The sequence below is a fragment of the Oreochromis niloticus genome, linkage group LG15 (genome assembly GCF_001858045.2).
Source record: "Oreochromis niloticus isolate F11D_XX linkage group LG15, O_niloticus_UMD_NMBU, whole genome shotgun sequence".
NCBI classification, from domain to species: Eukaryota; Metazoa; Chordata; class Actinopteri; order Cichliformes; family Cichlidae; genus Oreochromis; species Oreochromis niloticus.
Genome location: NC_031980.2, coordinates 39,213,594 through 39,229,647, shown reverse-complemented (window position 1 = coordinate 39,229,647; position 16,054 = coordinate 39,213,594). Strand labels below are relative to the sequence as shown.

Here is a 16,054-nt window from a genome sequence, read left to right as displayed (position 1 = left end):
TTTTCCTGTGTGGGTCTCAGTCATGTGTTGGCCCCTTGGGTTGATACTTGGACATTAATGCTTTGAGAGCCGCTTGTCTAAAGCGTGTGCATTAAAACTTTATATAAAGAGGAAAGCACGAAGAGCCTAAATTATTCTGGTATGGTTTAGAAGATGGTCACAGTCTTTGGTGTCAAATTTAACCTCCTAAGACCCGAACTCCTTCATGGCATGCATTTTTAATTTCTCTGTGCTGTTTAGCTGATTGGGACCTGATCAATGTAAAAACAAAGAATGATGTTTTCACAGTCAGTCTTCCAACACGATCACGATGCCTGGTTTATGAAAAGGCTAAGATAGCGTGATGCTTGGAGTTCACTGACCAGTGGGTGGAGTCACAGTGCCAGTACTGTCCATTTCATATTTAAAGATTAAATATTTTTAATTCAGTGAAAAGCTCTTTACAGCAGTGCCATCTATTGTAGTATTGTCATTTCTGTCGTACATATGGAGCTGAGAAAGCAGAAATCTTACCTGACCACTGCATCAGTGATGGCAGGCAACAAGCCTTTAAACCACCAAAACAGGTTTTCTCTCTGCTGTGAGTCCTATAAAAATGTGGTTTAATGATGTGGGGGGGGGGTTTGTGGCTGTGCAGGAGGCAGCTGTCTCAGTTTGAGGAGGGAGATGTGGGCACTCTGCACCCCATTTACCAAGATATCTGCCAGCCATGGATAACTTTCATGGCCAAACTTGGTAAGTTTTATCTCTGTGTTCGTCCAGAATCTGAAAACTTATTTGAGAAGTTGGGGGTTTATATTCTGTGAGCTCTCACACTCTGTGTTACTCTCAGGTTGTCCCTCCATTCAGCAGTGTACAACTAAAACTGCTTCACACTTCCTGCTGCCCTCCATCTTGGCAGAGATTGTCAGTTTGGTCAGCTCGCTGGCCGCCGATACAACAGTGAAGACATTTCGAAAGACAAGGTGAGTTTTAACATCAAGTTTTTCTTAATTGATCATCACTCCTACCTTTCTATTGTGGAGAGTAATAAAAAAGTGACACTGAGTTGTGATGTTGTATAGTTCCCAGGTTTTATTTTTTTGCAGAGGTGCGTAAAAGCTGTTGTTGCTGCTCTGACATTCAAAAACACCTCAGCTGAGGCTCTTCAGCTTCAGCTCAAATGTCGATTGTTGCTTCCAATGCAAATGACATTTCAACAGCTTTCATTCACTTCCATCTCTCACTCTGCAGCTGATGTTCCAACTGCTTTCTGCACTTACTCATCAAATGGCATTCCAGCTACTTTTAGCCATCTAATACTTCCAATCATTTTGACTCTTCAGCTGAAATTTGAATGACTTTTATTGGTTATAAGTCAAACTGGAACTTGCGTTCATCTCTTGCAGTGCAGACCCCCTGAAAGCCACCACATTGTCCTCACAGACTTCTTAGCAGCCTGCTCATTAGAAAACACTGTGAATAAGAAGCCTGCAAACTTCTTGTTCCTGATTGTTGCCAGACAGATACCAAGTAACTCTTTTGATTGCACTCGAAAATCAGTACTCATTTCGACATTTCAGGCATTTCAGACATATAATCAATGAACATGACTATAGACACACAGTTTTACCTTATAGATGTGAAGTTAGGCACTGTTTTTGGTTTGTTCTTTTATTTCTCTCGCTTTACAGCAGCGTTTATTGTGATTGGTTGCCCCTCACAAACTAAAGGTTTGAAGAGCAGGTCGTGTTGGTGACGTTTCAAAAGTGGAAAAAAAAATCTTAAACTGAGGATTTTGAGCAAAGAGCTGCAGCTTTGGGTCACACAGAAACACTTGTACATACACTGACCGGGCAGGCTGTAGCTCAGGAGGCCGAGCAGGTCATATACTAATCAGAAGGTTGGTGACTCGATGCCTGGCTGCTCCAGTCTACTTGCCAAATATCTGTGCACAAGATACTGACCCCAGGTTTCTCCCAGCTTCATCCACTGAAACACATCCAATGGACTTAAGCCTAGAAAAAAGTGCTTCTATGAATCATTAAGACATGTTGTATAAAGCACTTTGAGTGCTCAGGTAGAGTAGAAAGGCATTATCTAAGAACCATATACCATATTTTTGGAAACATATTTACGATACACAATAAAGAAAATTGTAATAAGTCCACTTAAGTGGTTGCCTGGTGGTGCCCTCTGACTGCACACTGCCATTAAAGTCTTTCAGCACTATAATATTGCAACTGTATTATACTTTTTGCAGCTGCCCCACATCTGGAGACCATTTTGTGCCGCTCCCTCTTGCTCAGAACCTCAGCCAACCACCGGATGCTGTGAGGAGCTTCATTCTCATCGGCCGCAACTTCCATCAGTGGCACTACAGCACAGAGCAAGGTAACCGCTGTAATACTGGTAATTACTACCTTACCCTCTGTACTGCACAGGCTATGCATCAGTACCTCAACTCCATTGTGTTTTAAACAACCTGTTATGCTTGTTTCTATTTCTCCAATTCATCAATAACGGGAAATCAGAATATTTGATTAGAAATAAATGCCGTTCATAGATTTGTGCAGCCCTGATACAGATGTAGTAAGTGATGAGTCTTTCTGTAAGAGTTCGTGTTTTGCATTGAACAGCTGTTTTGGAAGTTCAAGTATATTGGTGTCATCCATCCATTTTCCAAAGCCTGTCCCAGCTGACCTGTCCAGAGTGTGGGGCACACTCTGGACAGGTCTCCATACTTGCATAGAGAGACGTTCACACATTCATTCACACCTACAGCAATTTAGAATCACCAGCTAACCTAACATGCGTGTCTTTGGACCCGGAGAGAGCCCGCACAGGCACACGGAGAACAGGCAAACTCAGACTGACCCCAGCTGGCCACAAGATTTAAACCCAGTATCGATAGTGAAGCGACAGTGACCGCTTCATCAGCCTGCTGCAGAATCGTGTACACATTATATTATTGGATCACGATATATTAAAATGACACATTGTTAGTTTTATATTTTATCATCTACAAAATACAAAGTAACAGAATTTTTAGAATAAATGTTAATGACTTCATCTCCTTCCTGCTTAGTTAGCAAACAGTCAGTTTACAAAGTGCTTTGACAGATGAGCAGATCGCAGAATCAAAGCCAAACAACACAAGATGAAGGTAACAGTGAGAAAGAGCTACAAGACTGCACAATGCAAAACACAGTATACATGTCAATAACAGAATAAAAGCAGTTAATGAGAAATGATCAACAATAATTGAAAAACAATAAACAGGCAAATAAAGACAATGAGAAACAGAAAAAACATCACATAAAATCAAGTCCATATAATGTGTTGTTGCTGGTTCTGTGAGCCTATAATGTGCTTTGACTTGAGTCATTTGTTGCTTCTAATGAGCAACAAATGACTCCATAATAAAGTAAAACCATGTCAAATAAAAGTCCAATAAACAGCTGATGTTCTTTTGTGTTTTCTCATTATTGTAATCAATCAAAGTTCAGTCTGTAGTTCGTCTCATGCAAGTAAGTGCAGTTCAAAGTGCTTCACAGATGACTGAAGAGCCGATAATGACACAAAGCAAATAGAAACAAAACAAAAAGTGGAATAAAATGACATTTTAAATATAAGTACACTAAGAGTGTGTCACTGCAGTTTGAATGATTGAAAAATCAATGAGAATTAAAAGTCCAGTGTTGTGGTTCTAAGGTGGAACAGGAAGGAGCGTGCGCTCCGAGTTGGGGAGGAATTGTTGTCTCTAGTGGATGAGTTCATGTTAACGCCTTGTTCATGAGTGGAGTGGGAGACAAAGGTATAGTCAGACAGTCCATCCTGGTGAGAAAGAGCTGAGTGTGAAATCAGTCAGCTCAGTTTCCTGGTCTGTCCACAGTCCTACCCTCACTCATGGGTGAGACCACCATAGAAAATACAAGTAGTGGAAATGAAGGGTGTTTGTGAGGGCATCGCCCCGCCTCACCCTTAGAGATGGGGTGAGTAACTTGGCCATCGGGTAGAGAAAAGCAGCTGTTTGATATCGAGCCAACTGAGGTTGTTTAGGCATCTGATCTGGATGCCTGCTGGGTGAGGTGTTAGGTTGGACTCCCTCCCATATCGAAGGAGTTTATGGTTGACTCAGTAAATGAAAGCTGGACGGTGTGCTGTGTTTGGTTTGCACCGAACATTATGGTCAGACATCTCCACTATAGGCAGCAGAGGATGGATGGATGATGGAAACACAACAAAATTAAACAAACAAAAAACAAACCTTTAAAAAATCTTCAATCCTGGAAAAAGTTGATTAAACATCATATAGTTGAATAAAATGCTGATACATTATAAACTATAGTAAATAATTACCAAAAACTGAAAAGACAAAACAATCAAAAGAATAAAACTATAATTTGCATATAATAAAGTAAGCAACCAAAAATAATGGCTATAAAACACAAATACAGTTTAATTTGATATATTAATGTCTACATGTAGTATAGTTTGTATCTTACAGCACAATATATGAGTACTTTAAAAGAAAGGTGTCCAGTGAGTGAAGTCTCATGCAGATCTTCTGTTTCTAGTTTTCTTCTCATTTAATGTAAAATAAAGTTCGGCCTCATTTCTGTTGCTTTTGTGTCCCAGACCTAATAACACACTGCTAGTGTACTGAGAATATTCTGAAGGTAAAAGTTTTCTGTATATTAGCTGGAAGGACTGGTGTAGACCTGTCTGCAGCATGTTGCTAACACTTGTTTTAACATCATGAGTGTGGAGGAGACGCTCCGTGTGTTTCATGTTGAAGCTTTGAACATGCTCTGTCCTCGCTGCTGCTGCTGCTGCTGCTGCTGCTGCTCTTTGAGTCTGTGTTTCTGTCCATGCTCGCAGCTCTCTAACATACCTGTCTTATTTTCTTTGCTTTCATCGGTTTGTGTCGAGCTGTGTTTCACTGTCCACGCTGCCTTGCTGTTTGTACCTCCTCTGTTTACCCACAGAAGACAGTTCAGATGAGGAAAACAGCCCAGTGCTAAATAGGTTCACACGTAAGTTTGCTCCTCAGCTTACCAAGAACTTTCATGCTAATGGGATTTTTTTTTTTAATGGCTGCGTTTTGTCAATATATTGTTTGTTTGTTTGTTTGTTTTCGCTATATTATCAACAGTCCAGCTGAAATATATGTAAAACCAACGAGCTTTCAAACAACGAGACAGTGCAGAATACTTTACATGTTGACATTAGCCATTAAACATAAGACATGAAAGTTTTAGTGAATCAGTTTGATAAAAACATGTTAGTGTGTTCGCCTCTTCAGTTAAACTGAATTTTTACTGGTTCTTTAAGACCTGCAATCTTTTTAAATCCAATGATCTGAATTTAAGGCAAGTGTTATACATATAATATAGCTCCCAGGTGTAGTAATAACACCTGCAGTTATGAGAGGATCAGCTGATTGTGCCGTCCCAAATTAGAGTTGGAAACTTTGAAGCTGAAACTGAATTACGAGCTTGACTCACTTATACTTTGAGGTAACAAATAAATAAGTAAACCTCTGAAAGCATTTAAGCCACAAACCAAAGTTAAGTAAAAACACAGCCCAGTGACTTTGTGTCTGACACTGACGAGGAGGATAAAACGCACACATTGAGAGAATAGCGTACAAGTAGTGTTTGCACTCAGAAGCTTTTATAAAGCTGCAGCACGAATAAGTTTTTGTTTAGAGTTTAAGCAGACCTTAAATCATCTTGAAGCTGAAATGCTATTTGACCTTTCTGTGGTAATGATATTACTTCATCATTCTCTCCTTCCTTTCTGCGGGGACATCACGACCCCTGCTCGCAAACAGGCTCTAAATCGTTTTTAAAAATAACCACTTTCCATCTTTCTTCATTCCTACTAATCAAGCCAACACTTTTTTTTGTGGTCCGTCAAACGCTGTGATTTCAGAAGCAGCATTACAGTAAAGCTTCCACTCTCGTCAGTCAAACCTCAGAAACCTCAAAGCATCCCAGGAAGTGAAAAACCTGCGAAGCAGCTGCCCAGTGCATTTGTATTTAAAATCTCAGTCACAGTACAGTCGTGTTCATCTGACAGTTCAGTACAGAGAGAGTGTCATTAGAGTCAGTTGGGACTCTTTGTTAAAGGACATAACACAGCATGCTGGGCAGCCTTGACTCATATTGCTTTGGCGTTTCACTGAGTTTCTGTCTTTTCTGTCCAGCTCATAAAGGCTTCCAGCGCTTCGATGCTCTGGAGCAGAGCGAGTCGATCAGTCCGAGCCAGGCTGGGCTGGGAATGGCTCCTCGCCAGAGGTTCCTCTTTATCAGCATCCTGGACAAAAAGGTGATTTGGGATAAGGAGGCCTCTGTATTGTGAATATCCCTCAGGCCGGGCACAGAGCAAGATCCCAAAGGGTCCTGTTTGTAATGGGTTTGAAATACATGAACCTGTCCTTAGATGGATTTTTGTCAGTGGGTGCTTTACCAAATAAAGATGGTCTTGTTTACCTCTGACAGTGCATGTGTATAAACTGCCTACAATAATGAAAATGTTAGGAATGGTGACATATAAACACACATGGTAGCCAAGTTATTAGCCCGAAGATCGTTTTTTAATCCTCTAGATTTTATACCTCTTGGAAATTCAGCGTTCAGCTGTTTATTTCTGATATCTAAATATCTCTGATATCTTTTTAGATATCGAAGTCAAAAAAGTAGCAGACGTATCCTAATTGTGCTTCATGATTAAGCTGTGGAATTATGTTTCTAACTACAAGTGTGCTGTTTTAAAACATAATTGTGATACTTCACCATTTGTTCTTCAGGTGACGCTGTACAGCTACAACTGGTCCGTGGATTTGGGCGCCTCTCTGAATCGCGAGCTGGTGCGTCTGGTGAAGTGGCAGAATGCGAGGGCTCATGTTGTCCACTGCCTGTTCAACCAGAAGATGGGTCTCTTCCATCACTACTGCTTTTCCGATGCACCCATCCATGAAATAGACTCCAAGCAGGTAAAAACACTCTGACACAGTTTGTAATGTGGTGTATTGTAAGCAGGCCAACAGCAGTACAGGAAGAAAAGCATCATGGGATCGCTTAATTGTTAGTTATTTGTGAGGGACGTTTTGTGATGTCTGTACACAAAGTGAAAGTCAGAGAGAGCACACAGAGGATTTAAGCAGTGAAGCATCACTTAGTAGATAAACTGTACCTCAAAGATGGCCTTAACTGGTTGCTGGATACACGTTTTAAAAAACAAGATAGCATTACTGTGTCTTATTGTTTAAGTTATGAGCAAGTTGTCGTCTTGTAAGTAATCAGGTAATCAGATTTGGCAGTCATGTAGTCATGCCCACGAATGAAGGTTGAGTCTATATATATGCAAGGCAGTGAAAGTGTTCTGACAAAGGAATCAGTTCCAACTCCAGTAATCCTGACTTCATAAGAGAAGCTGCAGTATGAACTGAAAGTAGTATTTGAGTATTTGATTTGGAACCCAGGGCGTATTTTTTATTCATGGTATTTCAGCACCTGCTGAGTCACCAGCAGCTCTCTCACACTCAGCGCTGTGCTGGTCCTGCATTAGAGAAAGAAAGGAGGCAGCTATCAGCCCTCATGTGTTCACATGTGGTGGCAGCAAATGACCAGCGTCAAACTCACTGCAAAAGGTTGTTATGTGGCATCAGCGCTGTGGCAGTCACCGCGTGCTTCCTGCGATGGCATGGTGTGTTAACGGAGTTCTCAAATGACAGATGGGCCTGTGCCGCTCAGTTATTGTGTGCAACTGTGGAATATGATCTGCACAGGGGTGTTTTTCATATAAAACCAGGAAGATTAACGCTGCTTAACATGTCAGACATGGCCCTGCCACAACGATTGTTCTGGGAGTATTAATCACAGCCTTCTTTCTTTTTATAACAGCAATATAAAAACTGACGTCAGAAAAACCTTGGCAGCATTTTCAGGCTCCCCCTTAGACCTCTTGATTTTAGTGTGCTGAAACACCTCAGACTTGCCCCTAAAAAGCATGGCTGCACCTTCTGTTTCTGCTGCTCGGCTGCATCTGGTGGGAGCTGGTGAGGAGAACAGGATGCTAGTTCAGGTGGAATCAGCCTGGGAGGGTAGCATCTGCACTCACACTGCCACAGAAGGCAGCAGCTCCCGGAGCACACTTCATGCAGCTGTTGTATCCCGAGGAGGAATTTGTGTGACTCCCACATGGATGGTGATGTCATTACTTGATCCTCTACCAGCCTGTTAGTGGTTCTCGTGCTATTTATGAGTTTCCGTGACGATGTGTCACAGTAAGGCAGGTACAGTAATGTGTTTTCATCTTGTACTATGATACAATAGTTGTATAGAGAGCTGCAGGGCTGACCTTTTTTCTTCAGCTAACCAGGAAGTTAGCATCTCTGTGGTTCCTCTTACAAAAAGCTGATGGAATTTGAAAATTGAGTCGTGGCTAATTGCAGTAAATAAGCATCATTTATCATTATTACAGTAAGCACATAAAATGCTAATGTTAGGCTATGACAGTCGTAGTTGTGGGAGTATAACCACCTCTTAGCATGTACATTATTAGCCGAGAGGTCAGTGTCATTTTTAAACGAGCATTTCCTGCTTTTGGATCAGTTGCAGTTTGTCCTGCTGCTGCTACATTTTCTGTATGATCGCTGTAAAGCTTGGCTTTTCAGACACGAGGTGTATATTACCTTACATTGGTCTGCAACGACTAGGCCCTACAACACTTATCTCTTGTAAAATATTCAATATTTGGGAGATGCTGCAGTGTGCAAACTGATAAATTTTCAGTTCAGTCCAAAAAGATTTCCGATTGACATCCTGCATAAATATTGGCAGGCAAAGACTGTCGCTGAATCCTCTTCCATATTTATGCCACTTGCAGCTTCATCAAAGCTCGCTGTGGCTCCATTCAGCTTTGTTTTTGTTTTGAGTGTCTCAGCAAAAACTGCTGGACACCCTTTATTAAATATGGAGTTTTGGATCAATATGCAGTTGATGGTGTTGGCAGCAGAAACCAAAACAAGATTTTTCAGCCACACGACTAAGCATTTTTATTCTTCTTGATTATTACCCTTCTCTCTTTGCTGTCTTCTTATGTTGTCCGGATCATATCCTGGAAATATAACCCTGTCACATCAGCGGCCTTGTTTTCCAAAATGGAAGACTTAACCACCTCAGTGCAATTTAGCCTCTGTCAGTTTACATTTATCCTCCTCGATTATTTATGATCCTCTCTCACATAGAGGGCTTTGGATTGTAGGTTTCTATAGTCTGCTGTGCCGCCTGTTAAATAACTGTTTGCAAAGCATTTTTTACATCTCATCTTCCCTCCCACTCTCACATCACACATCAGCTGTCATATCAGCCTCGCTGCTCTGAGGACAGCGGTGCAAAAAGGCTCCACTTCTACAGCTACTGATTGATTTTACAATCTTGTTTTTCCTGGTGGGATGAAGGGGGTGTCATATGTGATGGTATACTACAGATGGCTGGAGAATTGGGCTAAAAAGGCTTCTGTGATGGAACATCTGGGAAAATGTAGGCAGAGAAACCAGAGTAACGGCATCAGCGCCTGCTGCTAAAATACAAGTGACAAATTATAAAGCCATCAAGCCACAGGTTTTTCCTAATCATTAGGAAGTCGAGGTTTTCAAAAATCAGTTGAAACTAACTTGCATAGTGCAGCATGAGCGTAGATAGAACATTGATTTGGGGATATGTAATCTGTGATATGAGGACACTGCAGTTTGTCAAGTTTAGTTTGTTTATGGAGCAGACTTCAGGAACATCAAAGATGTGCAAGACTGCTATATAAAAATGAAAAAGCATTTGAAAAGACATGAAAAATGAGAAACAGTCAAAAAATTTTATTTAAATATGGTCTAATCCAGCCGTCCCCAACTGGTTTAATGTCAGACAATCACGGAGTGGCCTTTAAGGTCGGGCGGATAAACACAACAAAATAAAATTGGTGGTATTCTGTAAATATAATAATAAACATGAATTCACTGTGTGTAACTTTATTAGCAGCGTCCTCTTGAAATGCGCCAACAACATTGAGAGTAACATCCTCCTCTCTGCCCCTTAATGCTCTCTGGTTGCTATGGTAACACGTAAATATTTCTTTCAAAATAAGACACACGACTACAACACGGGAAAGACCCAGGGAAACCGAGTTAATAATAAAAACCATAAACTTCACACCCGAGCCTCAACTCTCGCGGCCGGTACCAAACGACTCACGGACCGGTCCACGGCCCGGGGGTTGGGGACCGCTGGTCTAAACAAAACCTCGTGACAAATGAATTCAGAAACCTGCTCATATTATCTGAAGGAGTGATTATTTAGAAAGCTGCCACCTCATGTTGCACAGCCATGTTTTTAGTCGGCACATTCAGACTGTCTACTTTTCAAAACAAGAGCTTTTGAATTGTGAGACTCGTTTAGGGGACATCTGTAAACCGTAGTTGTAAAAACAAACACCTCTGTGAACAGGCCCTCTGCTGGTGGGGATAAATGTGAGGAAGAGTATTAATCGGAGCCAAACTGCTGTCTACGCAGACTAACCGAGAAAGGCCCAGGTACAGTGGGGATCAAGTGTTTTGTGATCGGTGGATTAAAGGAAAACTCCTGGAGAAACATGCATCTGTAGACCCCAATAAGGGGCGGGGTCTTTGGTGACTGGACTGTGTATGCTCTGCTCTTCTGGCTCAAGTATGATCAAGAGATAACTGGCTGGATAATTAGCATACAGTACTTAGCCCATTGGCCAGCTTAGTATGGAGTAATATACAGAGAGCCACCCTTCCCCCACCATGTCAAGCTGACCATGGTGCTGTTTAAATAAATCATGTAATGCTGTTTTAGTTTGAATAAAAGTTCAGTAAAATCCAGCAAAATGTCATGCACAGTGTGCGCAAAACAGACTGAAGAAGGGACTTATTAGACCCCCGTTTTGCAACCGAGAATGACACCAAATGCCCTTTCAGTCTTCTCCCTGTGGCCAATAACAAAACAAGCTCAAAGAATAAAAAGAAGCAAACTTTTCCTTTCCCTCCGATGGCCTCGCTCTTCATCACGGCATTACTAATGAGTGCGGACAGAAGGCAGAGTCAGAGCAGCAGAAAATTTGCCTGAACAGAACTTCATCTGTCAAGGTCCTGATGAGAAGCAGAGGGAGCACCAGTGCACGGTTTGACCCCCCAGCCTGTGGGCATGGTGCAGCCAGCACTGCCACACGAGGGGCATCTGGGCCCTGAGCTGCTCCGCTGAGCAAACTCACCCAAAAGTTCCTGTCAACAGCAAAAAAAGAAGAACAGACAAAACTAATATACAGCGCGGTGACTGTAGCACATTGCTGCGTAATGTGATTAGAAAAATGCAAATGTGTCCACTGCTGTGTTTCTGATGTGCCACTTCCTGTCTGTGGTCATTCTCACACTGACACAACATGGAGACTGTTGTATCCATGGCTCGAGCATCCTCAGTTTAAGGCGTAATTAATCGCCTGATTAACACAGACTAAGTAAAAATTTCATGTATTAAATGCTTTTAAAATGAGCTTTAATGTACCATTTAAAAACAAGACCTTTCCAGATTATCGAGTTCCCTCTTGCTGCTTGTGAAATGACTTCTTTGTGAAGGACTTGGGTCCAGACCTCTCTGCTACTCTGAGCAACACTGTCTGGTAATGGCACCCACCAGTCACCACCACAAAAGTCCTCCAACACAAGCTTCTCATAAGGAAACCCCAACCTGTGACTTCAGACAGTATTTTAGTGGTGACTTTAAAAGCTGCTGTGTTGTGTTTGGCTCAGATATCAGCTAGCATTTGCTAACAGTAGCCAGGTGATAGCCTGCCTGCCCAGACAGGAAATTGCGATTCACTCGACAACTATGTAATAAGAGTGGTTTTCTGAGGTTACTCAGGAGGTATTTAGGTGGTAAGTGAGGTGATGGTGTCATTAATTGTGGAGGTATTTGACTTCTTCTCTATCTTGATCAGGATCCCAACCCATTCCTCGGTCCCTCCATGGAGCCTGATGCATTGCTGCGGAGCGCAGTCCCTCCTCTGCCCAGTAAAGAGCAGGGCAGACTGGGAAACTCTGGTCGAATTCTTGCTCCCCTCCACTTTCCCTCTGAGTTGCTTCCCTTTGATGAAGCTCTGAGGGACGTCTGCACCATTCGACCTTTGATGGACGGAGATGTGGTGGCTCGACATGGCAGCCAGCTCTTGGAGATCAAAGCTGCTGAGCGGAGAGGTGAATAGTTTGACTTGTACATTAAACATGATGTCAGTTTGAAAAATTAATGGCTTTGTTTTTATTCTAACAGAATTAGAGAAGCAGATGAAGATAGAGAACCTGTTTGTGACCTGGCAGCAGAGGTCAGCACAGTCCAACATGCCCATTTCAGTAAGTATTTTCAACACTGTTGCTTCAAAACGGTTTAACCCTTTAGAGCCGGTCACTGGGGTCAGACAGGCACTTGCAGTGTTTTTTTTTAAACCTCTGTAATTCCCATAACTCCTGAACCAGTTGCTCAATTGAAAGAATTCCCACGCTTCCTGAAAGCAGCGGCTCAGCAGGGTCAACGTAAGTAAATGTAACCTTTAGGTTTCCAGGCAAGTTATTAGGCAGACAGTTGTACTTATAATGGAGCCTGTGGAGTGTGAGGAATGCAAAACAAAAGAAATACGATAAGTTAAAAGAATAGCAGCACACATATTCTCATACTTTGTCAAAAGCCTGCCCCCTGCTGGTGATAGTTTTAGTTAAAGTTCATACAGGGTAATTACAAAACGTACCTTTAATTTCATAATGATGTTGGATATTAAAAACATAAACAACAAATTGGATTTGACCAGTAAATTCTTCCACTGTGCAAGCAGCATAATCTCAGATAAAGCTAATTGCACGTGATTAAACCTGAGGGAACAGTGCGTCTCACTGCTTTATGTCTTTGAGGAGCTTCAATTACAGCTCACTCCTCGGGGAAATCATTTTGTATCGCCCTGTTTCAAAGTGGGGAATATCCGAGCTAATTAAAAAGGTTTCTATCTGACACAGTGACATCTCAAGAGAGGTTACACGGTGGCATTAAATTTACAAATTTGATATTTCAGCAGTCACCCACATGGTACTCTTACTCAAGCACATCCAGCAGGAGGTCTTCAGCCTGGCCTGAGTCTGTCAGGAGCAGTTTCCTGTGGCTTTTAGCATTTTCCCTCCAATAAACAAGCTAAATTACCTGTCGGCTGGAATTTGAATGCTGATCTCCTGTACTAAAAGTTCAGTCTGGTGTAATCTTTGATGTTGCTGTGGTCTTTTATATCACTGTCATCCCACTTGCAGTTTCATACTTTTACCATTTCAGTAAGAGTTACCTTGGTTGTCTCTGCAGGGGACAGATTTGGAGACTCTGAAGCAGTCATCCCGACTGGTCCACTACTGTGCCACCCCTCTGCTCTTTGACCCCGTCTTCCGCAAGCAGATCCAAGAGGAGCAGATTATTCAGCCTCTAGAAAAGGTTTGTTTTCCATCCAACTAAAGGGAAAGTTACTGGGAGATTTCACTTTAGAGAATTCATTCGTATAAAGACCAAATATAATGTAAAATACAGTCTTTAATATCTGATCCTGTGTTTAATGTTCCTCTCTTATTCCATGGTAAACACAGTGACTCCTGGTTAGGATACCTCTGTTTTACATTCATGCTGAATTTGATTTGAAATGTTCTTTTACAAATTATAATATACAAATAACAAAGGATTTGTTTTAACGACGACACAGAAAACATCTCAAATATTTATACTGAGAAAATGTATCATTTTGGTCCTAAACAGTGGGTCATTTTCAATTTGATGGCAAGAAAAACGTTTAAAAAATTGGAGCAGGGGGACGTTTAAACTGTGTAGCATCATCTCTTCTTTTACCAACAGTCCATAAATAGACTTGGAGCTGAGGAGACCAGTTGCTGGACTTTTGGAAACGAATGCTGTCGTTTATTTTGGTCCTTTTTCTTACTTTCCCTACGCAGAACATTATACATCTGTAGAAACAAGGAAAGGGCTGACTGAGGATGGGCAATTCTCCATTTAATCCGTTTATTGTGCACAGTTACTTAGGACATTTGAGAGCATCATTTGGATATCACAAAACGCTATTCATATCGTCAAGTATCTCCAACATTGAGATCCAATTTGTTCTTTCTATATAACCTATGAAAAGGCTCCGAATACTCTAAAAGAGTGAGCGGTTAACCCTTTCGTGGTAGCTAAGGAGGAAAACATGCTTTTATATTAGGCCTATTAGTCATTTGTCATTTAGTTGGATATAAACCTTTCAGGGCCAGAAGATATTTTTACTGAGACGAGGTCCTGAATGCAAACTCGTACTTCTTCCCAGAATGCATTTATTCGAACACACTGCCAATTATTTCCACCTTTAATGCATAAACGAAGCTCTTTTGTATTTATTAAACTCCATAGGTTCATGTCAACCAATTATTTTTGCAATAGTCTAAAACATGCGTTAAATGTGTTTTTGAACCTTGGATGCCTTCCTCCTCTCTTCCTGGGAATATCGTCATGTAAGTCGTCTCCAGTCTTTGTACAGAAGACTCAGAGGACTCGTCTGCTAATGAGTGATATAGTTTAGATATCAGCCCCTTTCCAGAAGAGTAGTTTTTCTATTATGGTCAAAGAGGGAATAGATGGTGACTGATGAAGTTAGTTAATTGTAAGTATTTAAAAACTTTTAACAACACAATGAAGGTTTTAGATGAATTTATTTCAGAGCCTGATGTTTCCCAAAATATCTCAGTCTGGCCCCAAAGTGCACGAATAGATTTCTTTAAAAACCAACAGTATCATCTGAATATGACACTGTGCAGTGTTCTTGTATGTAGTCTTATTTTTGTTCGATATAGTGTTCTAGCTGCTGAGCAGTCCTACTTTGTTGGACATCCTGTTTCATTATCCACCAAATGTTTTCAGTTGATGAAAGGTCTGCAGACACTTCACTTCAGCATACTAAGTGTTTGCTTGGGCGCATGTGTTGCTCTAAGGCCATCAATACTTTTCAGCATTGATGGTGCCTTTGCAGAAGTGCAAGCTGCCAGTTCCAGCAGGCTTCTGGACTGATCACTGATAACTAACCAGATGATCTGTCTCCTCGTTAGTCAAGAGGAACAAGTTTTGCTTCATCTGATCACAAAACAGTTTTCCATTTTTGCTTCAGTTCATTTTAAATGAGCTTTTGCTTAGTCGAAGATCACCTTTGGCTGGATGGTTTACCCCATCAGCCTCGTATTGTTGTCATCCTGACAGATGAGCATGCTGAGGTCATGACTTCCTCAACATGACCTCAGCGGTACTGCAAAATGAGAAATCGTTTTTCATGAAAGAGTAAAATGTCGCAACATTTGATATGTTTTCTATGTTATGTTGTGAAAGAAGTATTGGTTTGAGTAAGTCATTACATCCTGTTTGTATTTAGATTTCACACAGCACTCCAGCGGGTTTTAAGTTAGTGTCGTAAATTTATTCCCTGGAAATTCCTTTCAAACGTCAGGAGGAAGTTTTGTAGGATTTCAGCTTCTTTCATCTGAAAAATATCACAATCTGAGTAACTTTGGTCAGTTTCAGTACAGTAACATATTGTATGTATGGAGCACCTTTTTTGTGGTCAACAGGCTCCAGAAAGATTGTTTCGATGTGGATGAGTTTGCTTTTGTGACTTGTGACATGCATCTCCACATCTGAGCCTCAGTGCTGTGGTCCTGCTTGCTGTCAGAGCTGACAGCAGCCCCCTGTGAAGCCTGTCCTTCTGCCTGCAAACATGTGTTCCAACTCTGCACATGTCGGTCTTTTCAAAAAGGCCTTCATCAAAGTTCAAATGCTTTTTTCCATTAATGGTGGATTGATCTGGATTATTCTTCCACAGCAGGGCTCAGATGTATGGCTGCTTTTTTTCATGAGGCTCCAAATGAAAATTGTGATTTTCAGTCATCTTTTAGAATTTTGTATTCAAACATGGTTACTGTCATTTCTTTGGTATG

General features: G+C 41.3%; 1 protein-coding gene across 11 annotated transcripts in view; it reads left to right on the top strand.

Moving 5' to 3' along the window:
• szt2 (SZT2 subunit of KICSTOR complex) overlaps positions 1 to 16,054 on the top strand; it is a 91,369-nt gene that overhangs the window by 54,614 nt on the left and 20,701 nt on the right. For 9 of the 11 annotated variants that reach the window (XM_019345913.2, XM_019345905.2, XM_019345907.2 and 6 more), the window contains 9 exons: positions 638 to 735; positions 833 to 965; positions 2,243 to 2,373; positions 4,971 to 5,018; positions 6,194 to 6,315; positions 6,797 to 6,982; positions 12,001 to 12,256; positions 12,330 to 12,409; positions 13,398 to 13,523. In XM_019345913.2, the coding sequence (XP_019201458.1) occupies positions 638 to 735; positions 833 to 965; positions 2,243 to 2,373; positions 4,971 to 5,018; positions 6,194 to 6,315; positions 6,797 to 6,982; positions 12,001 to 12,256; positions 12,330 to 12,409; positions 13,398 to 13,523 (1,180 nt within the window). The remainder of the gene's footprint in view (positions 1 to 637; positions 736 to 832; positions 966 to 2,242; positions 2,374 to 4,970; positions 5,019 to 6,193; positions 6,316 to 6,796; positions 6,983 to 12,000; positions 12,257 to 12,329; positions 12,410 to 13,397; positions 13,524 to 16,054) is intronic. The other 2 variants (XM_019345906.2, XM_019345908.2) reach the window with 2 other exon arrangements.